Source organism: Coptis chinensis, chromosome 9, assembly GCF_015680905.1.
Source record: "Coptis chinensis isolate HL-2020 chromosome 9, ASM1568090v1, whole genome shotgun sequence".
Taxonomy (NCBI): domain Eukaryota; kingdom Viridiplantae; phylum Streptophyta; class Magnoliopsida; order Ranunculales; family Ranunculaceae; genus Coptis; species Coptis chinensis.
The window spans coordinates 81,888,732-81,913,546 of NC_141464.1; the positions used below are offsets into that span (position 1 = coordinate 81,888,732).

A 24,815-nucleotide genomic window follows, 5' to 3' on the forward strand; every position below is an offset into this window, starting at 1 on the left:
TAATAACCGACGATATGTATCGATGTTATAGGAGTGATCTCGAAAGTGAATTTGATTAAGTGGGCTTGATTCGATTAAGTGGGCTTGAGGAGAACGGAGCTTGCTAAGGTAGGAACCTACATACCAATATATAGCCTGCTTATTTTCATGCATGATTTGAATTGTTTAAATAGGAAATAGATAGTTGCGTATCAACCATGCATGTATATATGATATTCATGTTTTGCACTGTATTTCCTCGCTATAAACTATATATATAGATAGCTTTCGTGTGAAATGGGTTTTCTGTAAAATCGGGGTAGCGAGGGATTGTTTTCTTTGTTAAAAGTGAAGAAACTGGTTTTGGGAAAGGTTCGCGTCTCTTGTCTCAGTAAGGAGACAGAGAGATGGATTTTGAAATGCGGGTAAGGATTACCCGGTTGTTTGTAACTAGGTGCGAGGTTCTGGATTTTTCCCGGAATGGTTGTTATTTACGATGATTCGCCGTTTGAGAATCATCGGTTGTTATTTACTATGACTGACCCGTTTGGGTGTCATAGGTTGCTTTTACTTGATGGTGGGAAATCCAGGAACTCACACCTACATAATCAACAGTTTTAAAAGAAAAACTAAATATGTAACTAGAGTATTTGAAAACAATCGGAAATACGAGTATATATATATAGATATTACTATGCTTATCACGAGGGGATTTAGAAAAGAAATTGTGAATTCCTAAAAAGAAGGAACTGTTGTCACAATTTCGGAGACGGCAGTTCGCTCTAGGATTCCAACTGTGGTGTACACCTTTCGAGGTGGTGGGCCACCTTTAAAGGGATGCATCATTTGGATGTAGTCCGGGGAATTCCTTTTCTACTTTTCTAGATAACCATGCTTATGCAATGTCACTCATTTGTATGGTGATTAGCTTGTGTGGGGTTACATGCTACCTCGATGAGGTTTAGGCCGGAGGAGTGAGAGTTTAGTCCACTCGGATGTGTGTCGATCCTGGCAGTCAAGAATAGTCGTCGAACGGTTGACCACCGTAAGTTAGGTGACAGCCCGTATGGGGGTCGTGGTCACAGGGCCCACCTGAGCCCTAAAAGCTTTGGGGATTTTGTGTGTACGAACACAACAACGGCATTTCAGCTCCCTGCAGGTAAAATCAGGAAAACAACGGTGCATGGTTCACACTGGGAAGTACTGAACCGAGATTGCCTGTGACTGGGGTTGAGTACCAGTCGTACCCTCACCATTCTAATAGGATGCAGCGGCCACAATAGTTGTATGATGACTGTGAAAACTATATTTTGAATATTAAAGAAGCATGCCGATATGATTTATGCTAGCTAGTAATTTATTGTATAGTCACAATATTTGGATATTATTATAAAAACCTGCATGTTTTAAATGTTTTGTTATAAGTAGTCTAGTATTGGTTATGTGTGTTTCTACTGGGCATAGTTGTTTGCTCATCCTACTTAACATTTCAGACGATTTGTTCTTGGAGGAGGCTTTTCCTAACCCTAGCGATGAGGGTTATGGGGATTTGGGAGGATTCCCTTATGCTTGACGAGAGACAGAGTCAAGTTTATATTTTGGGCTGTATAGAGATAATCTAGGTTATTCTTTTGATGTATATAATGAGCATAGCTCTTTTCTTTTGGTTGTATAGTAAGAGGCTAGTTCTTTTGGTTGTATATACAGTGAGCTAGGCCATCTTGATGTAATAATCGATGTATTTAGCGACGGTTCTCCTTGTTTTGTAGATATACCATCATATCCCTGTAATATTTAAAGTTAGGAGTAGTATGTATGGTTGTTGGATATATATATGGTTGGAAGAATGAATTATGAGATGTCCAAGGATTATGACAGGTTTTTAGGGTTTACGAATGTTGATCAAACAAAGGAAACTCTGCCGAAATTTCGGTAGAATCGGGATAGGTGTCTGCCTCGAGATTCAATCCACGTCCTCGGGATGTGTGTTGGGTCTCGGGGCGTGACAAGTTTGGGATCAGATCACTGAAGTTGTTTGAAGCAATGAAGGGTTACACGATTGAACTTGAAATTTCTATTAGCTTTTCGAATCAGGAAGATGAAAGCTTTACATGCTTCTGCCAGATTCATGGCGGATCTTGTATCGGTAATGAACTGTTGGATTTTTTGTTTGTAATTCCGGTGACTGTGGGGTTGTGTGGTAGTGTGCTACACCCATTGGAATCTGGAGGTGGTCTGATGTGATGCAGTGGAGCTGCTGGCAATTCCTTTCGGTGCGTTTCGATTTGTGAGGGTGTTGCGATTTGAGGACTGGAATCTCAGCTAATAAGCTTCGATGGTTTAAGGACTGGAATCACAGCTGAAAAGCTTCGATGGTTTGAGGATGGGAATCTCAGCTGATTAGCTTCGATAGTTTTAGTCTGGGATAAATTGACATTTAGGGATTGTACCACCAACAGAAACTGCAGTTAGGCTTGTGCTTTTCACATGGGCACTAACCGAAATGAGATGGTAGCTGCGACTATACGCCCGACGCTCTTGGAAATTACCTTGGTGCGTGGATGACCACAAGGGTGCTGGTTGCGGTGGGCAGCCAACAATGAGGGTGAAGGTTTCCGGGTCGAGAAGGTGGAGATCTGGTCTCCCCGACCCGTTGGTCCTATGGGCTTTTTGTTGGGCTTTTCAGTTTTAGGCTGGAAATTGTTGGGGTTTTTAACCAACTTGGTAGTTTCCAACCAATTTTCTTTACTAGTTGGGCAATGCCTAATGAGGTAACCATTTAGTTTATCAAAGCCCTGATGCAAACTTGGGATGTCACGCATAGTGGAAACTTAATCCAGCCCGGGTGGTCCATAACCCCTATTGTAACCTTATTATTATTATATATAATATTCACATTTTGCCTACAAAAAAAAAAGAAAAAAACAGCACCAGAGCCTGCAGAACTCTGAAAAATGAACTATAGGATCTGATTTAAAGGGGGTATTTGAAGCAATTTGTAGCACAAGAACAGGCGAATATAGTATAGCCTGAGGAGATCAGCACGTCAGTTCAGGATCCCCTAGGAACTGGACCGCTCAATGGTCGCCTCCAGATAAATATGATTTCCAGAAAGGCAAGCAAACGAAGTGGGCAGATCACTGAAAAGGGTGCGCAATATCAGATGCACATCGCCAAGCAAATGAGGATCATAAACAATGAACTGACTGCGGTACCCCACAAAGAGCTACGTATCCTCTTCACTGAGGCTGACTGTCGTAGCATCCAGAGCCCACATGAGGATGCACTTGTTCTGACACTTCCTTTTGGAGGTTATGATTTGCATCGCATATTGGTTGATCTAGGCAATTTCCGCCAGATGTGTTATACTACGACGCATTCAAAAAGCTGCAGATTCCTGATTCTGAGATGATCGCCACCAACTCCAACCTATATGGATTTAGCGGGGACAAAGCTCTAACAGTTGGGGAGATCCAACTACCCGTTACTACTGGTATGGTAACTCTTATCATAAATTTTGTTGTGGTAAAAGCTAACACACCCTATCACATGATCTTGGGCAGGACCTGGCTGCACAGATTCCGAGCTGTTCCTAGCACCTATCATAAATGTCTGAAGTTCCCATATAACGGGACAATTGAAATAATCAGAGAGGATCAGGTGGCTGCCAAAGCATGCTACACACTGGTGATGAAGCAGTCCCCACTCCCTTTTGAACCAATGGAGGTGGGGCAACCCGTCAAATAGCAATTACAGTTGGATCCCCTATCTCGGACTTGGTCTCAAGAAAGAGGGAGGGGCCCCCCTCACTAGAGACGTTAGAGGAAGTGGAAATTGTGGGAGGCAGCTCGTCAAAATCCACTTTCATCGGCACCTTGTTGAGTTCTAAAGAGCGTCAGGCTCTAATACACTTCCTTCGAGAACACAAAGACGTGTTTGCTTGGTCGTTCGAAGAACTGCTAGGGATTGACCCCCATGTGGCATGTCACTAGCTCAATGTCTGCAGTGATGTAATAGTGGTCAAGCAAAAACCCAGAAGGATAGGTGCTGACAGATCCAAAGCAGTAAAAGCCGAAGTTGAAAAACTAAAGGCAGCTAACTTTGTCAGGGATATCAATTTCCCCACCTGGATTTCTAATATCATCCCAGTACGTAAGAAGAATGGGTCATGGATAATATGTATTAAGTTCACGGATCTAAACCACGCATGTCCAAAAGACAGTTACCCTCTACTGCAGATTGACAAATCGGTAGATGCGATGGCTGGACATGAACTGCTATCTTTCACAGATGGATCATCTGGCTACAACCAGATCCCATTGCATGAAGAAGACCACAAGCACACAAGTTTCACAATCGAGGATGGCCTGTACTGTTATCAGGTCATGCAGTTCGGGCTGAAAAATGCGGGGGCCACGTACCAGCGTTTGGTTAACAAAATGTTTGAAAGATTGATAGGTGACATTGTGGAGGTGTATGTAGATGATCTCTTGATCAAGAGCCTGAAGCGGGGAGATCATCTCTCCCACTTGAAACGTGCATTTGACGTTCTCCGAGGGTAACACATGAAACTCAACCCTGTGAAATATGCTTTTGCTGTCTCATCAGGGAAGTTTTTAGGGTATCTGGTTACTAAGCGAGAAATTGAGGCAAACCCAGATCAGATCTGGGCGCTCATAGAGATGCCTTCACCTAAAAACATGAAAGAGGTTCAAAAAGTCATAGGCAGCCTAGCAGCCCTGAACAGGTTCATCTCTAAGAGTTCAGATAAGTGCAAACTTCTGTTTAAGTTACTGCGAAAGAATACCTCATTTTTATGGACAGAAGAATGCCAAAAAGCATTCGACGCCTTAAAAAACGCACTGGGGCACCACCAATCCTTTCCAAACTAGTTGAGGGAGAAGTTTTGGGTCTTTATCTCTGTTCATCTGACTACGGTATCAGTTATGTATTGATAGTCAAGACAAGAGATTGTAGTTCTCGCTCTCGAATTTCTCCCCATAGTCAAGACAAGAGATTGCAGTTTCATCACAGCCAATTCAGGTATGAAGAATTTCTCTGGAAAATATGAAATTTTTTATCTGAAGGCGTTAGGGGTAAACTGAAAGTATTTGGGTAGGGTAACTTTTAAGTTATTTCATAGTTTAAAGATAATAAAAGAAGAGAAGAAATGATAGATGAATGTCGAAATGCATTTTCTGAATAGCTATGCGTGAGCACTTGGAGTGCTAGCCAAGAACTTGGTTATGGTGTTCCCATTGGTGAGACTTTCTACCCAGACACACTTTCTTAAAATGTTGTCAAGTGTGAAACTTCAGTGTTTTCTGAGAATACCGAGTAATAAATTTTATTTTGTTTTATGCCCTCAGATTTCAATGTTAATGTCTCAACTCGATTGCTCAGATCACATGTCTTTTCTCTTCCTATTCATGGAATCAAAATCAATATTCAAATTTGGCATTTTATTTTTAGGTCTTGGGGCTGTATGGAACACAAAGAAAGGTTGAAGCGAGGTTCCATTGTGGTCGTATTTGGTCTTGGCACCGTTGGTCTTGCAAGAAGTCAAAACACTGTTTCATATTACCTTCTAATACTACACGGGCTATAGTTAGTATTATTTATTCTTTATTTTTTGTTTGTTTTAATCCAATAGGTTGCGTAAGGTGCAAAAGCAAGTGCCGGTGCTTCACACGATTATCATTGGTGTTGACATTGACAAAGAAGAAGTCCGATATTGGTACATCACTACATCTATGACTCTATTTTATCACATTTATCACCGCTTGAAATAATATTCATCCGGAGCTTGATCTGAATAAAAATCCCGACTATGATCAAGTCTTTGCAATGAATTTGACCACCCCTAGAATGCTCATATAACATAATTGAATACATGCTTTTCAATTTTCAGCTACCTCAACCTGAACATATTTCATTCACAAGACCAGAAACTAGGAGGGAATGCTGTGTATTGCCGTATTACCTTCCTTGTTCACAATCCACAAATATCTTACTTCTTGAACTGTTAAATATCTCCTAACCTCGTTCACTCGCTACTTTCAGGATAATTTTAGACACATTATAGAAAGTGAACTGGAGCTAATAATTGAGTACAATGGCTGAGTTGTTCAACATGCATGGTCTGTTTGGTACGAAGATCATTGCATACTTTTATGTGTTTGGAAGGGATTGACGCCCTTCCCTTAACAAAAAACTTATTGCTCCTTTTTGGAAACAAATAAGTTTCCATAAGATGGTTATGGTGGATGACTCGCCCTAGGTTGAACCTTTTGTTTGTTTGTTTGTTTGTTTGTTTGTTTGTTTGTTTGTTTTGTTTTGTTTTTTTTTCAATCCGTAAAGTGAATAATTCCAATAAAAAAAAAACCTTATATGATTTAAAATGAATAGGATAGGTGGTTGTTACAACAAAAGTAGGTCGAGATTCGAGAAAACCTACGAGTACAACAAAAGTAGGAAAATTGAATATCGTGCCTACCCTCATAATGACTATAATGAATAGGATAGGTGTTTGTTACTTAACGACTCCTGTCTCAAAAAACAAGCCCAGACTAAGTGGCGCATTGTGTTGGGGTTGTTGAGTTATGTTGAGCTTTCAATTTTCATTGGTTTCATCGTTGGATTCGCATTACTAGGTGGTTTATACAAATACAACTTCCATATAATTGAGTGTGTTGCTCATGTGTTAACTTCCATGTAATTGAGGGTGTTGCTCATGTGTTTGCACTTTTGGAATGAGTTTGATGAACTCGTTTTTTCACTTTTGTTTTGGAACTTGCTTGATTTTTAAGTTAAAAATGTAGGTAAATAGATTATTCATGGGAGGGAATACAAACGAACATGGATAATGTTTCTCTATATTACAGTTGTCCGCATTGTATGCTTTATTGAGTCTTTGATAAGAATTGCGATAGGATCTGGTCTTAAGTAATGATACCAATTTGTTGCAACTATTTCCATGTGCAGGAGCCTTTTTGTTCTTGTCCCCAAGGACACTATCTTGGAGGCTCGTAAAGTCTTACTTGGTAATCGACTTGTTAAAACAATCGCCCGAAAGCAAATTTTATCTCGGTTTTTCATTATTTCCATTTATCTAACTCCCTTTACTTGTCTTTCGGTATCTTCGGATGTCGAAATCACCCTGTTTTGATCCATTGCAAACGCGGCAAGGTATGTCCTATTATCATTATTGGTAGTTATTCTTATTTTTAAGAAGAATATGGTTTCCTTTTTGACCGAATATAGAAACAAGTTCATAACCGACTATGTCTTTTACTTTCCTAGGATGAGCACAAGTGTTAATTTGTGTAGGAGTGGCTTTTGGTAATTTCCTCGAGGAGCCTAAAGCAAGCAAGGAAGGCTTTTGAATTAGATGAAGAGAAGCTAACTACTACAAGCAGATTGAGATTGGAAATTTAGATTTGATTCCTACTCTTGGAGCTCATTGTAATGTCGACTCATATGTTGATACTTCTTATTTTCAGCATTGTAATTAAGAATATCTAGACAGATGTACAAGTGTAATTGCTTCGTGTGTTTTTACCCGGACTTGTTTTTTTAACATTGAACAAGTTTCTCTCCAAATTGAGCCTCCTGAAATTTTTATGCTTGCTTTGGAACAAATTGTTGAATATAAGCACACCATCTATGATTCTCGCTGAAAACTTATCGCAGAATTCTTTACCGATCCTTGAAAAGATATCCGAGAAAAAGAATTGTGAACAGACTCATGCAGGAATTCTTATGAAGTTCGAAAGTAGCAAGATCTCTCTTTCAATTCATGTTGTTCAAGCCTACACTTCTTTGTTCAAGTACCATACTAAAATGAAACACTCCAACTTTAAGAGCTCCATTGTAGCACTACTCATTGGATTGTGCTCGTCCAAGCACTTTTAAGATACATTTTCCCTCATTATCACTCTTGCCTTTTCCACTTGATCCCATTTACCTTGTTCAAAGATAAATATTGGATAGTAATACATAGTTGCCGAATTCCACCGGCCGAGATGTATTAGTTTCTTTGATGCGTGTTCTCGCAAGTTCTAGATGTCCATGTACTTTCGGCAAGCGAGCAATGCAATGCCCCATATAGCAGCATTTGGCATCATTGGCATTCCTTTAATTAACTCTAGAGCCTCCTTTACACACCCGGTCGACCAAGAAGATCAACCATGCATCCATAGTGCTCGAAGTCGGGTTTGATTTTGTACTTCTCTGTCATAAAAAATAACAATTCTAGGCCCTTTGGCACCATTCCTGTGTGGGCACAACACGCAAGAGCACCTACAAATGTTGCATCATTAGGATCCACACTCATCCTCTCAAACATTTCTAACCCAAGCTTGCCCCGGTCCATTATAAGCCGGACACGAGATCATGGTATTCCATGATACCACACTTTTTCTTAGGGCGCCTTGTCGAAAGTTCTCCAAGCCATCTCCAAATCACCACACGTGATAAAAATCAAGAAGTGAGTTCGTCCAAAAATTGTCCGATTAATCCCGATTACCCCGACCGATTACACCTACCGCTTCTTTTCATTGTTGGGATAAAGGTCTACTTCTTCACATTTACCACACATGTAAGCATTGATATATAATTTTGTGTACGTGCTAAAGCGTTACACATGTTAATACACGACTGTTGGTTCAAGTACGCAATAAAATAACCTTAGCAAAAATATTCATTCAATATTGTTACAATTGCAATAAACTAGACAATGATATACTCTATTTTTCTTAATTTATCTGTCTAATTATCAAATAATTAATCAAGTCGTGGAAATAAATAAATAAATAAAATATATTATATTATATATATAAAAAAAAGAGCCAAATCTAGTCTACTCTGTAATGAGGCGCATGCCAGTGAGCCGTTTGCCAGGGCAAATTCCGTTCGCACCAATTTAGACGATTATACCCCCAATTTCTATCTTAAAATACATAAGAGTCAGCTAAATACAAATGTAATAGTTGATTTATTTAGGAGCTAAACGGTAAAAGACGAAACTTACTTTATTGATGGCGTGGGCTAACTTTCTTGATTGAGTTGTCTATGTCAATACAAATTATTGGACGATTCTGTCCTTATTTTGCATCTTCAATTACAAGATAATTATTTTTATATTATTTTAATATTTGTTATGTTTTAGGGGCAAAAATGTATTAAGAATTTTTTTAAAAAAATTGGTCGGTGCAAATTGCAAAGTGGCGTAGCCACGTGCTCAAAACTAGTAAATGATATATTACGCTCACGCCCCACTGCAATGCAGTGTACTAGTAAGTTGATTTTGAGCAAATCTAAACTCTAAAGAATCTAATGTATATGATGGGCTTTGAAAACATATTTAGTAGGAGAGTGGGCTGAGGCGTCGAGAGAGACAAAGAAGGAATACGAATTTGATTTGGTTTTATTTCTCGGTTTCTTTTGTACTTTTGTTGGACGTGAGAGAGTGGTGAGAGATGTAGACACGTCATCCGGTCACAAAAAACGGGTTATAAAAGCGGTCTCCCTAGAAATATTGAGTAACAAAACATGGAAACGAGTACACATTTAATTCGGCCCATAAACTCAAGCCCATAAAGTAATAACGCGGAAAACAAGAACCGCCTTTGTATAGCGTTAAATTTAGAATACTTGTTGGTCACGAATCACGATTCACGAACATACCGAATTGGAAACCTGATAGAACTCCCTTCTGAAGTCCGAATTCAATCCCAACGCCTATAAAACAAACGCTGGTGCCAAGCTTTAGGTTCACAAATTTAGAAACCTAAATACTCTTACAGTTCAAGAAAAACTCTCCCCATCTTCAACAATCAATGGCGACAAGTGGTCCTATTTTGTTACCTAGTAGATATTTTCAACAGCGATCAAATTCAGTTTTATCAATGCGACCTCCCTCTGGGGTTTTGATTACTTATGGGTCGTCATCACCATCACCTTCGACTTCTCCAAGCATAAAGAAACCGCGTTGTGTTGAAGTATCATCAGTTCAAAAGAGAACTTGCATGTGCTCTCCATCGACACATGCGGGTGCGTTCAGGTGTAAGTTTCATAAGAAAATTCAAGCAGAAAAGAAGAACACAACAGATAATAAGAATCAAGAAGATAAAGTTGCAGCAGAATCAAGTACTCGAGTATCTGGGGAAAAGGTGTTGGTAAGAAGAGCCTTGAGGGGATCTCGTCGAAATAAAACACCAACAACAAGAAGAGAAGTGTTTCAACCCAGACCGAGTAGGCTTTCTATTATGTCCAAGGCTGACGACTTATGAAGCAGAAAATCAAGTCCAAAAGATGATAATGTGATATATGTATGTAAACCCCAAAGGGGTAATTCTTGTTCAAAACAATAATATTAGCAACTAAAAGATTGTATCATATGATTAAATGCTTAAAGATTGTATCCTATGTTGTATGCTTGATGTCCTGCATCAATAATAATAGTCAATAGACACAGGGAGAGCCTACCCTTGTTAGCCCAGTAGAATATGTTAAGTATAATTTAACTATATGTTGGTCTATTGTGTGATCGAATTGTGCAAATCGTCCAATGTATGATTTTTAGTTCTACATACTTCTAATTTGTTTCCATTGGGATGAAAATTCATTGGGAGGCTCATGACACCCTTCTCTAATCTGTCATCCGCAAACACACGCAATGCTACTACTTCTCAAAAACTCTCGGCAATCTAGCGAACATATAACATGATCATCCATCGCTGTTTTTCTAAATTGTGATATTTTTAGCTTTCAAAATCACATTCTGCCTAATTAGAAAGCGGTTATCGAAACTAATGAATAAGAATGGAGAAACTAATGAATAAGAATGGAGAAACTAATGAATAAGAATGGAGATGAATGTAACTAATAAAGATAATCAAATTCTTAGTAGAGTCTGCATGCATGATCTGGAACAATATAGGAAATTTAGAGACTTGGGATTTTCGCATTTTTCAATATTTTGAAGTAGACTAGTGGATAAAGAAGTTATTTTAGTTAATGCGGAGTTAAAGAATTATGTCTTCAATGGCTTCACTAGCTAGTCTAGGAAGTGTAGTGAGAGTGAATTCATGTGGTTATGTAATAAGTTATTAGTGCTGAGGAATTCGGCTATTAAAGGATGTACTAGTTTTGGTTAGGAATAGATGGAATTGTGTATGGTTACTACTATTTTGATTATGGATGAAAAGGGGAATTCGGTATCGTTGGATGCTACATTTAGAGGTAGTAAAGATGATGATAGTGATCTTGTACTTAAACCGGCTCATAGGCCTGTTTTGAAACCTAAGGGTGAACAGCCAATTGTTAATATGAATCCCAATTAAGGTTTGGACACCGATGAAACTTGATGGGGAAACGGTTATTGAGAAGACGGAGAATGTGGAGGAAAGAAATAAGATGATTGAGTCATTAGGAGAGGTTTTGGAGAACGCAGAGAAATTGGAAAATGCTGCGCCTAAAAAGCCGGAGATAAGTAAAAATGGTGAAGTTGGTAGTAGACCAGGATCTAATAGACGACCAAAGGTAATCCTGTTGCAAGTGTGCAAAAGGTTGTTAAGAAACCTCTTAAGGCTATCAAGAATTCAAGACTGAGAATGAGATTGAGAGAGAATGTCAAGAAAGAGCAGGTTGAGAAGTAGGCACTCGACCTCGTGCCCCTCTTAGACTGCCTCAACCCCCTCCAAAAGTTCAACCAACATTGCTAGCAAGGGCTGCGGTAGCTCCAGCTCCTCAGCTCCACCCGTTAAAAGGGCTGTTATCTTGAAAAACATTGGGGCAGCTCCGCGGCCGCCCAGTTGACAATGAGGCAGGACCGAGTTTAAAGTCCAAAAAGCGGAAGCAAATCCTGATTGACAAGTTTGCGTCCAAGAAAACAGTGGTTGATCTTTGAGGCATTTTGACTCACATGTGAGTTTTTGAATGGAAAGAATTAGAGAAAGGAAAGCTAGGCACGAGAATACACAACTTTTTCTTTAACAAAAATGTTATCCACATGGGAAATCAGAAATGTAAGTTGGGAAGGGAATTATACTTCAGTCCATATCAAAAATATTAGATACACATGTTTGGCCAACACACAAAGTTACGATACCTTACCTGATCCATTATTAAAAGTCTAGAACTGAATATAATCGCTTAGGAAGAGAAAAGTGTAAGAATGTTCTTGTAGTAGGAACAACAACGTCAGAGGAACATTTGACGCTAGCTTGGAATTTTGTTTCTTAAGAAAAATAAAAACAAAAACTATGTTTTAATCCTCAAAAAATGGCATGTACTGGTTAAGTGTTGGTTGTATGGTAGGTCAAGACGTTAGAGTGATGCAGCATGTGATTGTTGCTATTGTTACAATATCTGGCATTCTGGCCACTTGCATCTGAATCCATATCAATCGGCAAAATATCTGCAGACCGCATCCAAATAGCCAAGGGTCAATAATAATTTGCTTGCGAGGTCGCTTAGGGGTTGTTTGTTTTTTTTTGAATTCAGCATTCAGAGCCTCTTAAACTTAAGTTTTAAGCATTCAGAGGTTCAAAACTTGTTTGTTTTTTGAAGTAGTTTAAGCATTCAGTGTTACTTTTAGCATTCAAAGATTCAAAGACCAAAATTTCTTCCGAATGTCAATTTAATACTTGAAACAAGAAAGTCCCTTCTTGCCTTTTCTTAAGAACCCATATACTTTCCTACCTTGATTTTTTATGGCTTCAAAATAAGTTCTTCAAAATTTGATGTTGGCGGCCACGGGTTTTTCATTTTTTGGGTGAATGATATCCACTTTTTTAAAAATAGAATTACATATATATATTCTGAAAATAAACAAAATATGAAAATAAACTGTTAAAATATATTTGTGAAAGCATATTTTAAATAAATTTATTTATCATTTATTTTTTTCGATAATCCATCTCTTCTCCTCAAATATAATATATATTTTGTTTAACAAGAAATCAAGTTAGTGTTTAAAATAGATAGCATGAGTAAAATTGTCCTAATGATTTATATTCACCTTGAGCTGTAAGGTTATTCTAACGTAAAACAAACATGTTTTTAGAATTCAGCAATCAGCATTTAGCATTCAGAGGATGAGCCATTCATTCAGCATTCAGCATTCATAGGCTCAGAAAAACAAACGACCCTTAGTCTCAATAGCCACAACACAAGTTTTGGTCACGCACTATTATCAGTCCAAGCTAAGTTTTATTTCGGCAAGAGAGACTTAAGAACCAAACTGGTAGCCCTCAAATATGCTACTCGAATCTTAGATTGTACGAGGGGACACACTCTAACAAAGGACATAGTGAGTGCACTTATAAGGATATAGTGAAATAAAACCAGAGTGAGGAAATCCCATGTATTGCAAAGGGGTTGCATCAAAGGTTTCTCATATAGTCATATTATGTGACCACTAAAAGTACCATATAACTGATAACAGCAGCAACTCCAGTAACTACAATTCAAGTACCATATAACTGATAACGGCAGCAACTCCAGTAACTACAATTCATAGTATAACGAAATACAAAAACAAAATGATCTAATGGTCTCCATGGTGGAAATACAATTATTACAAATCTTCGGAACTCTTGTGGGACTCAGAAAAGTTTGCATGATCACCTGAATTAATCCAGCATGATTCTACCATCATATCCCCGATTTCTCGTGCATATACTGGGTTTTGAGTGAGATGCATTTTCTAATCATTGATTCAAAGATTGTTCTGAGCCTTTCAAACAATAGATGCTCCAAGAAAACATGATGTTGGAGCCATACAGGAATATGAGTATCAGTATCAGTAACAGAATTAAGCTTTTGGTGGTGTTCTCCCAATCAAACATTCAAACCTACAAAGATAATAGGTAAACTTGTGTAAGATACAGAGCAGCTTGAATATCCTGATGCATTACCAGCTTAGCTAGGTTAATTAAAAACAGGCTTTTACCTCATTTGAGGTCGATAGGAATTCTTAAACCATCATAAGCAAGTTGAACGAGGATTCCTTCTCTAAACAAAGAAATTTAGGGGAAAAGAATTCAGCCTTCAGAAGTTCAGAAAGGGCAAGATAACCAGTTTATACTTTTAAGAGTTTTGTATTGAAACTAAAAGGTTATGACCTGGGTAGGTAATAAGGACATGGCTATTACCTTCTAGACCACTCTGTAAGGGCCTGATTGTCCTTGTGGTGATCAAACTCATGAGTCATTCCGATTAGCAGAGCTCGTTTTGGACATAATCTTTTTACAGCATCCAATGTCTGAAAAAAAAAATGTGACTTCAAAAAATTTTGTGACTTTAAGTGTTCTAAGGAGAGTAATGTATAGAAGCACTAACCTGAGGCAAGCAGAAGTGAGTATTATGTGATCCCGTCTAGACAAACCGGCCAAAAAATGCAAAAAGAACATGAGAAAAATATTAAAGACCAAATTTTAAAAGAGAACATCTATTTAAGAAAAAAAAACAAAGGTACTCCATTTTAAGTAGGCATTGAATCTAAGGCTGTTATTTAGACTGACCTTATAAAGTGTGTCTAAGATTAGAAGATCCAATTGTCCAGCTCCAGTTTTCAAAATAACTGCAGAAGCAAAACTGCCTTGGTAAAATAAAAGAAAAAGATAAATACAAATCAAGATTACTTGATTGCTCTATATCAAATCCAAGGTTATGAACATCCATTGTTACTCTTGTTATATCTAAGGGCTTCATAAAAACGCTATTCCATTACTACCCAGAGTATCCAAGCTTTCTCATTTGCTGAACCCTCCTTTATACCCAAGCCCACCAAGCCTCTTAAATTCCAATAGACGAGTCTAGGTTGCCTGACATATGTGTTTATGCAAATTCCAATAGACGAGTCTAGGTGGGAAGGTAGACAAGGGGCATGTAAGAATACACATCAAAAGGGCAATACTACGAGCACATGAGCTATCTGGTGGCACCATGGACAACACCACCTAGGAACTGGAAACACTTCATGCCTTCGGACTGAGAAATAAGCTGAGAAGAGCACCAAAGATGCCCAAGTGTTACTGGCCTGCTCCACCACCTGATTTCCTAAAAGTCAATACGGATGGTTGTGCCTGGACCAGCAGGCTGGGGAACAATCTTTAGGAAGAATACAGGAGAAGTAATTGGATTCTACATTTGAGGACCTGGGATCGATACAAATTATGTGGCTGAATCAAGAGCAATAGTGGAAGGTATAACAAAAGCAATGGAGATGGGGTACACAAAAATATGGGTGGAGTTGGACTCAACTGCAGCAATCAAAGCATTTCAAACCAACTCAGTGCACTGGAAAGTAAAAGCTGACTGGGAAAGGATCAAAGGAAAGGCATGTATAGTTCTCACAAGCACATGGAGGGAAGCAAATTTAGACTTGAGTGCAAAGAAAGGAGCAACCTTAACAAATGGACAGAAGCAATGGTGGGAAAACAGGCCTAGTTTTGTACACAGAGTAGAGAATCAATACTCTACCTACTTTAGACTTATTTCTTAAATATATATATGTTGGAGTGATCTACTCAGGACACTCACAAGATGTAAAATGTAATTTCTTTGCTATCTAATACAATTACCCTTTAGCGGGGAAAAAAAATGCAAATTATAAAAGCTTTTTTTTTTTTTTCAATATTGCCTCATGTAGGGCTTCTCTCAGTTTATTGGTCATAATCCTGTTGGCCCTCTTTGACAGATGTTCTAGGCAAGAGGATAATCCTCGTGCGGGTTTTCTTAAGTGGACCTAAAGGCACTTTGAAAGTGTCAGTGTATAAGCAATTAGGTACACATAAATTCTCTATCAAGGGCCTTCTATTTCATTTTTGGAACCTGCAAAGAGATAAAGGATGTGGTGCCTTTTGAGGACATTGTATTTATTTAAAGGTCTATCTTGCCGTAGCATGTTTTTGATGGGTTATTATGTTTTGGCTACTTTTGCTTAAGTTAATAATTCTTTCGTTTATTTTAGCCTGTGTGTCATAAGTGAATCCAGAAACAAAAACTAAAGAACAACAGAGAACCGAGAGCCCTAGAGGTAGAGGTAAAAGCAATAGCCTGGCTTGGATTGGTCCCTAGAGATTCCAACTTCAGTTTTTTCCCCAGGATTGCCTGGTCCATGTGATACACAGGCAATGTTGTTCCATACATGGTCAGTAGTCTTACGCAATATAAAGAAGGATAATATGGACGGGAAAAAAAGGAGTACCATGTTCAGTGTTTGCGGGGAAGCGTGAAACATCAGATACATATGCAATTCTGAATCTTGCCCCGAAAAGAAAGCCCAATGAAATATAATCCTCACCATGCATCACCTGTATAAGCATATAAGCAGTTATTGAGAAAGTAAATAGGGAGAAAAGGTAAACTCAAAACATCCAAGAATGACAGAATCAGAGCAAGTACTGGTAAAGGAACAAACTGTAGGCCTGATGAGGTAAATGGTTCCTCAATATCGGACTTGATTATATTCCACTCAAGTTGTGCAACTCGCCTCACTTCTTGGCCTTCTTTAAGTTTTTTCTGAACCAAGTAGGGGAACTTTTCAGCAACACTGTTTCAAAGATACAAGTCACAATGTCAATAAGGATGTCATAAAAGACGATACAGCTCAACAACAAAACGTGGTTGAGTAAAGAATGAAGCACAGACAAACAAAATAGAATTCAAGTAACACCCTGTTGTTTTTAACCAATCGAGATCCTGGAAGGGTTCAATTTGTTTGATGCAGTCATGCTAGTAGATCTAGTAATAAGTAATGCTAACAATAAGCATTAAAAAAAAACAGCCTGCGATGCAACTCATTATATTTTCTAAATGCAACTCAACTTTGGTCTAGTCCTGATTTTTCAATTGGCTGAGGTAAGCTAATGGTTATGTTTGACCGACGTTAGGAGGTCTCTTGGGTTAAGGGGACCAAATTTAAATGTCTATCCGTCATCAAAAAGTGAATGTCACACTTTCTTTCCTCTCCTCCCCTCTCCTCTCCTCTCTTTCTTTTTTCCCCACAATTAGACTACGCCAAAACTCCCCAATCACCCTCTCTTTCTCTCCTCCCAATCAACTGATTACCCTCCATCCTCATTTTACTCTTCATCTCTCAATGTTTCAATGTTGATCTTTGCAACCTAACATTGGTCCACACCTTATAGCGGTTTTCTAGCATTTTCTTATTAGTTATTTCACTAACTAGTTTGTACCCAGGGTTAGCAGTCCTATTAGTTATTCCACTAACTACTGTCTCCTTACTACTTCGTATCGGTATCTTGGTAACCTTAACAGAATTATCACAACTAAAAAACATAGTGCTGGATACGCATATCTTACAATGCTGAAGTAACATAACAAATATATCGAAAAAAAGCACCTGTCCATTGCATACTGTGTGAGATAAATTTGAGTAGGCTGAATATCATTAGTAGGACTAAATGGTTGTACTGCCCGTACATCATCTAGTCCAAGTAGTGCATCAGCATGTTCATGCGTCAAAATTATCTGTAAAAACATTTAATAATTTTTTTTTACCCATCCCCAAAACTATATAATATAATATTTATAGCAACACTTACAGAATCAACTTGTGGAATTTGATGGTACGTAAACCACCGTAAAACTTGCTCTCTAAATGTTTTACCAACGTCAATCAAAATATACTTGTGTTGACCGTCATCATTACAGTAGTCAATAAGTAGTGACGTATTACACCTGTCATCGTAAAAAATATTATTACATCATTTGCCACGTAGATCTGAATCTAATTATAGTAAAATAAATTAATTAGAAAGAAATGATGACCTGTAATTTGGGTTTTGTTGTGGAGGGAGAGAGAGAGATTGGGTACAAACTTGACACGGTGGATTTGAAGGTTGGATTAGACATAAGACATTTGGAACTGCACTTGAACAACCTGTTCCTAAGAATATTAATGATGAAGAATCACATTTTCCGTTTTCTGAAATGTTTGATGCGTTCTCCATTTTTTTTTTTGGTTTTTTTGGTTTTCCAGAGCAGAGAAAAAAGAAATGGGGTGTTGAAAAGTGGAAAACCAACGTGTATTTATAGTAGGGTGTTAATGGGTTGGGCCTGGGCTTAAGTCCAAATGAATCGGGGAGTATAACATATGGGCCGTATTTCAATATATGCGCCTGATAAGTGATAAGAACCCATGTCATTCAAATGGATCCATCATAATCAGTGCTCTATAAAACACTAGGTGGTAGTCGGGCAGTGGGAGAGCGCCTATATTACAAGAAATGAAGAAAATCATTTACTATAACTCAAAAAATAAACACAAACAAAGATAGTTATTATAAAAATACGTAATAGTTGAAGAATATTGACTTCAGATAAAAATATAATCTTTCTTATAGTAGCATATAATTTACATTAGACTTTAGTCTTTTAAACTCATTCAAGTCTTAAGTCTACATGGGTCTATAATTTTCAACATTTAATTATTAAAAAAAAAATGACTGGACCGCCTAGAGGCTGATTAGTCCGCCTAGCCCACCTAATCAGTCCGCTTAGAGACTGCTAGACTGATTTTTAGAACACTTGTCATAATTGCTAACTTGAGGAGAAGTAAGGGTGTCGATGGGTACCTATTTAACCGGAACTGGAACTGGAACCAGAACCAGAACCGTAGAAAAAATTATGGTTTCGGTTTTTATTTTTAGGAACCGTTTAAAAATGAGTACTAACAAAATCGGACCATTTAGAATCGGAATCAAATGGTTTTTTAAACAAAAAACACAAACTAGAACCAAACTGGATCGAAATAAAAAATATAAAACTCAAAATGTTCATTTATATATTCTAAATTTTATTTATTAGTGTAATATGTAGTTTTTATAGTATTTAATGTTATAAATAATACAAAAATATAATTTACAACCTTAAATATATGTTTTTATTTAACTTATTATTAAATAACATAATTATTTATATCAATATTTATATCGTGTTATTATCATCATCATCATCATAATTACCATCATCACAATCACAATTATTATCGTCATAATAACCATTGTCATCTGTAATCACCCAGATGATTCAACGAGATACATGCTTTTAGCACCAATGCAACAAGCTGGGCAACGTGGGAGCCTTAGCAGTTTGGGACCATTAGGATCACAAGAAAAGACGCCCCCAACGCCATCAATATAGTAGTAAAACTGGTTGCCAAAGAAAATAACATCTTCCATGGTGCCACGGGCCAAGTCTAGTTTGGTGTTTGGTCCAAGAACTGTCACCCGCCAAGTTATTTTTCTAGTGAGACGCTGTACAAACTTCGAGCTGGTCCATCGCTACTCGATCACTTGGCTAGGAAGCATAACTAAAGGAACTTGGCGGTGTAATTGAACTCCAAGTTCAGTATAAACAGAACTACGCCATTGCTTGCAAACAGCCCCAAAGTGTATTACATCTTTGACGTCAATTAACCTACCTTCAACTAAATGTAAAATATGATCCTGGAGGTCCGACCAGTCTCTACAAGAAGATGGAGCAGGTGTGAGATGATCTACTAAGTCACAACTCACAAGCGTGGAAAGAGAGGAACAATGTAAGAATGAAGAACTGGAATAGTGCTAGGTACTATACTAATCTCACCAACACCATAACTGACAAGAAGAAGAATAAACATTGGTCTAGAATGTGATTTGCGTAGGTGGTCTAGAATGAAGTCTCAAGAGAGAAGTCCTAAAAAAAGGACAGATAGAAAAAGAACAAATAACTCCCATTGTTACAGCCTTACAGATCAATATATTCAAGCGAATGAAGCATAATCAATGGAAAATAATATATAAGAACGACTCAATTGTTTGGCAATAAGATATCAATGAACAAACTTACATACAAAACAATATAGAAAACTATGAACCTGCACAAGTTTATGGAAAACTCCATGGCGTCACCTGTTGTTTTTGGATAAGCAGCCCAAAATTGGTGCATGGCATTTGTCAAGCTACTAAGATTTTAGTGCTCTTTCGCATTCTTTATGGCCAAGCTCTCAATAACACTAGTGGACTTGGAATCCTAACAGTCAGAGTACTCAATTCCATGGCCATTGAGCATCTCTCCACACACACCAACGACCAACCATATCTCCATCTGCCAACCCATTTGAATGGCTCCTGTCAACCTTAACACGACTGTTCTCATTCTCTTCAGGTGTCTGACAACATTGTAGTATCCTATTACGTAATCTAGCCTCCTCTCTGTATTTCGGATAGAAATACCTAGGATGTTGCATGAATTGAACATTATTCCACCAGAGCTTGAGAGCCTAAAGAAACAGAAGAACAAAAAATGGACATTTAATTCCAATCTCAAACTACTCAAAGGCTAAACACTCAATTTAGGAAGCAAAAACCATCAGTGAAGTCAGTTGAGTGAATACAAGTTTCACCTCTATTGGCAATATTGTGTCAAAGTAGAATTGTGAGATATAGTTAAAATCATATAAAATGCAAAGATGTTGCAAGTCATTATTACATTACCTGCCAGTATATCCCAAGAGCCACTTTTTGAGGCATCATCCAAAAGAATATTGACGGACTGGGTGCCCCCGAGGATACTTTCCTCGCTGTCAAAGTAGCTGTGAAGAAGTCGCCAAGTTTGGGGTGCTCAACTGAAATGGCTAAGAAGAGATTATCACCAGGCTCATTGGCTCTCATGCTCCAGTTTCCCAGCATATCCTGCACTTATGCCCAGGAGTATGGTGTCATGCTTACATCAATCTAAAATACATAAAGCAAGAACTCAACTTAAATCCCAAACGTGTATGCACGTACTTGCACTCATTTGTTTATAATAAGTAAGAACAAACATAGGAACAGCCCTCGTAAGGTTATCTTGTTGCTTTTACTAATAATACAAGTGACAAAATAATTAAGGACAAGCTGAAATTGACTTAAACACAAAAAATAGGGGGAGGGAGCTTTTGCGAGGAGCGTGATACATGAACAACCAATTGGAGAAACCTTCAAATTGTTTAGAGTTAAAAGTTGAATATGTTAACCTAGAAAAGGGCCTCCAAAAGCCCAGACTCCTAATTTGAACCCTAATCTTGAATATCTTCCTTGCATTGTATACTTCAAATCACAGGGATGAGCTTCTGGATATTCTATGACCCACGGTTTCTCATATTTGGAATGAGACAAAATAATGCCCATCCTCAATCTTGGACTTTACAAGATAGGCACGTTCATTTCAGACCATTAGAAAAGGTAGTATGATCGAGTACCTGAAAAGGATGTCAAAGGGATCCAGACTAGGTACATAAAGATAGATCGATAGACTATAGAGAAGAACAAAATCTCATAGAAGGAAAACATAATAAGCACAAAAGCAAACAACCAATCAAACATGTATTATAGTTTTCAGACAGCAAATAAGACACAGTTGTGTTGATCAGTGTCATTTTATATGCATGTGTTAGACATAAAAAACTTGAGCAATGTGTTCATTCATATGAGGAGATCGGGAGGGGGAACAGCCATGCTTTATAGGTGCTACCATGCATAAGATGTATTTAAACGGGAAAAAAAAGGAAAATAAGGAAAAACGAAAAGTCAACTACTTGTTTGGTTTGCCTTTTATTATGGAAAAAGGATGTGTATTACATGCATCATACAACATAGAGAGTGAAACAGCATATCAAAGAGCAAAATAACAAGGATAACCGAGATAAAAGTTGTAATGAGCTGTACCATGAAAGGACTGACATGCAACGGTTTTGCTACTAAATCTGAATCTGGATTGAAAACAAAAGACACTCTTTCACCCCATGGTGTGTTTGTTACCTAAGAAGAAGATCAATAGATGTAGTGAGTGAAACACTAAATATCCTGTAACAGTAAATAAAGCCATCAATAAATAAGACCTTGTAGTGACAGCAATCTTACTAGACATTTTTGTAGGTATTGTGCATTAAGTCGTAGTGACTGCTATGAAGGATTTAATTTGTCTTAAAACAAACTATACTAGTACCTCAATATGAAACCATTCATACAACATTAAATTCAAGCCGACTAGAGTTATTGAAAAAATGAAAAAAAAAAGAACAAGAAAAATCTGATTCTACTAGTCCTTCAATACAATGACCATTGGGTTGATTATATTGGCCTTAGCAGCATACTGATTATCCTCTCACACAGTACCTCAAAATACCACCGAGTTCATATTAGTGACATTCCTGCTATATATTTCTTAGCACAAGGGATTTTGTCGTCTTCATATCTCATTTTGACCCTCTTTACCCAATACACTATTTTGGAATCCAGATTAAGAGGAAGCAACACGCAAGGTAAGGATCATCTCTCTTTTGACATTTATTCTACTAACAGAATTTCGATACCATCTTTGTTTGAGGCAGAAGTATTAGATCGTTTCATCGTTTTTCGAATTTAGTTAAAAACAGACGGGAAAAAAATCCCTAAAGTTACAGTACAGGAAACATATCGAGTTGAGTGAAGGACTATTCAGATAGAAAATGTGATCAATAGTAAAAGGTTTCTACAAGTAGATAAAAGGTTTCAGTCTGGGAATTATAATCTCCCAGACAGGGTGCACACACATGCAGGCTAAGAATTTGAACTAATCGAGTTTGATCTTAAAGCTACATCCCTACATTATAGTTCATGAAAAGAAGCACATGAACTCCATACCTCGGCAATGCACTTCTTCAAGCGTGTAGCAGATCCTTCTATATCATAACAGTAATACACACTCAATGGATTCTGTTCATATCCGACACTAGGGGGTATTGTCAAAAGAAACCTGTATAACACAGAGCTTGTAAAATACTTAAAAGTTCTCAAAACATAAAATACACTTCGCAAATGATATACAATATTCCATTCAGAATATTTTATCCCTGAGAGTTATAACAATTCCAAAGTGAACAATTACACATTTACAATCATAACTTGTGGATAGTTGGGTCTACACTTCCACAATACTAGACAATCGCTAACAATATGAACTATCTCGTTTTCTAATCGTCATTGAGTATTTCAGTATCTAATTTCAACCAAAATGGTCCCTTACAACAACATTTGGAAAATGGTACTTAAATTCAATCCACACGTTTCCTACATTTCATTCAATCCACAGAACACATTGAACGATCTTAAACATTAAAACTAAGCGAAAATTGAATATAAATAATCTCAAACATAATGCAATGACTCAATGACTATAAAATAAGGAGCAGGTGTCGACTAGCAAAGTCGGTAAAACCTTTGGGTGATGATACCAGAGGTCTGGGGCTCGAACCCCGCCAGCATCAAAAGTTACTGATCTCATTTAAAACAGGCTTGCCAATCAAAAAAAAAAACTATAAAATAAGGAGGGGTATGAAGTACTTACACTGGACCAGTGGTGATGGTGATTTGTCTAGCTTGTTGAGCAGACAGATGGTTTTCAAAGAAAGAAGAAGGTAAAGTGTTGGGACCACCATCAAGATCAAGTAATGCATAACGAACATCATATCGAAAGGCGTGTCGAACTGGGCGTTTTCTTTCATGGTAAACTGAGCCTTGGTAAAAGACCAATACTGGATTTTGGCCTTCTTCTTGTTTAGATTGGAAAATGAGGTGGTAAATGTATTGGAATGGAAGGAAAAGGGAAAGTGTGAGGGAAAGAAGTGTGTTGTAGATTATGGAACTTAGAAGGAAGAATATCTCCATTTTTAATCTCTATCTATCTCTATCCTTTTTTTCTCGGTAGCAAATCTATCTCAGAATGACAGAATCTATCCATAGTTTGGTACTGAAAATTCTGGTAGTGTCTGTTTTAAGCAAAATTGCAGGCTTTTGCAACTGTAAAGTGTATGCAGTGAATACTAAAATAGTCAAAGGTGGAAACTGTCAAAGTGGAAAGTGGAAAGTGGAAAGTACAAACAGTATAAAGTAACAGAAGCGTGAGTTTTTTTTTATCCAAAAAGTTGGGAATATGAATGTGGGTATGCTGGTTTATATACCAAGTTACCAGCATTGTAATGCATCTACTAAATGCCAATTCCTCATATTTTTTTGTACTATGCAACCCATTTATAGGTACTTCAACTATTTGGTGGCACCAAATATCTACTTAGGCGGCACCCAACAATCCACTCATAATTGAGTGTTGTGATCAAATTAGGAGAACGAGAATAAGGAGGGCTTTTGACACACGTACGCAGAGAAGTTCTAGATTGGCTCGACCATATTTTGGACAATTTTTGACTTCTCAAATATGAAATTAATAAGTTGAACTATTGTTAACTCCAAAATTTGCATAGGTCAAGTGAGCGGAGGGAACGTTCTGGGCTGAAGGGGGTATGTGGTCAAAATGTCATTCGATTGGTTTATTTCTGTCTTTATCTTTTTTCTTCGTCTCCATCTCCCTCTCTACGCCTTTTCAATCTCTCCCTCTCTCTCTCTCTCTCTCTACTCTATATGCCTTTATAATTCTCGTTCACGCCCCACTGCTATGACAATATATTAGTTTCTAGGCTGGGTAGTTTAAACGCCTATTAATCGGCGGATAAGCGCTATGCGCTCCTCGATCGATCCGATCAAGAAAAAATTTAGAGGCCTGAACGGGTGCCATAAAACGGGCGATTTTTTTCGTTTAATCGGAAAATCAGTATAAAAAAATGCTGATTAATAGGTTTATAGTTTTTTTTTTTTTTAAGCCAACAAAAAACCCTTAAAAAGAAAAGCCCGCGAATCTATATATTGAAAACGTTTCACTTCACCGAAGAAATAATCAAAATCGTAAAAAATGAAAAACCACCAAAGAAAACTCTTAGGCCAGCTAGCGCTCCACCACTCAGGCTT

General features: G+C 37.7%; 2 protein-coding genes and 1 long non-coding RNA gene across 4 annotated transcripts in view; 1 reads left to right on the top strand and 2 right to left on the bottom strand.

Annotated features, from left to right (window-relative positions):
* Nucleotides 1–18,000, bottom strand: part of LOC147478680 (putative hydrolase C777.06c) — a 49,712-nt gene extending 31,712 nt beyond the window's left edge. The window contains exons 1-10 of one of the 2 annotated variants that reach the window (XM_086583935.1): nt 17,782–18,000; nt 17,556–17,691; nt 17,354–17,481; nt 16,393–16,540; nt 16,196–16,301; nt 14,508–14,566; nt 14,326–14,361; nt 14,139–14,248; nt 13,937–13,998; nt 13,335–13,838 (exon numbers count right to left, since the gene is read on the bottom strand). In XM_086583935.1, coding sequence (XP_086440061.1) covers nt 13,938–13,998; nt 14,139–14,248; nt 14,326–14,361; nt 14,508–14,566; nt 16,196–16,301; nt 16,393–16,540; nt 17,354–17,481; nt 17,556–17,691; nt 17,782–17,963 — 966 coding nt within the window. In that variant the 5' untranslated portion in view covers nt 17,964–18,000 and the 3' untranslated portion in view covers nt 13,335–13,838; nt 13,937. Of the gene's footprint in view, nt 1–13,334; nt 13,839–13,936; nt 13,999–14,138; nt 14,249–14,325; nt 14,362–14,507; nt 14,567–16,195; nt 16,302–16,392; nt 16,541–17,353; nt 17,482–17,555; nt 17,692–17,781 lie in introns of those variants that run through there. The other variant, XM_086583936.1, reaches the window with a different exon arrangement.
* LOC147478683 (uncharacterized) lies at nt 14,575–17,764 on the top strand. The gene is made up of 2 exons (XR_015208644.1): nt 14,575–14,805; nt 14,852–17,764. It is a non-coding gene; the product is annotated as an uncharacterized LOC147478683 (long non-coding RNA).
* A 1,703-nt stretch (nt 18,001–19,703) lies between the features above and the next one.
* Nucleotides 19,704–23,894, bottom strand: LOC147478684 (uncharacterized). Its single transcript, XM_086584626.1, has 5 exons — nt 23,362–23,894; nt 22,659–22,770; nt 21,702–21,794; nt 20,490–20,687; nt 19,704–20,275 (listed from the first exon to the last, which is right to left on the bottom strand). Exons 1-5 carry the CDS (start codon nt 23,679–23,681, stop codon nt 20,042–20,044), a joined length of 957 nt encoding a protein of 318 aa, XP_086440752.1. The 5' UTR covers nt 23,682–23,894; the 3' UTR covers nt 19,704–20,041.
* Between the last annotated feature and the right edge of the window lie 921 nt (nt 23,895–24,815).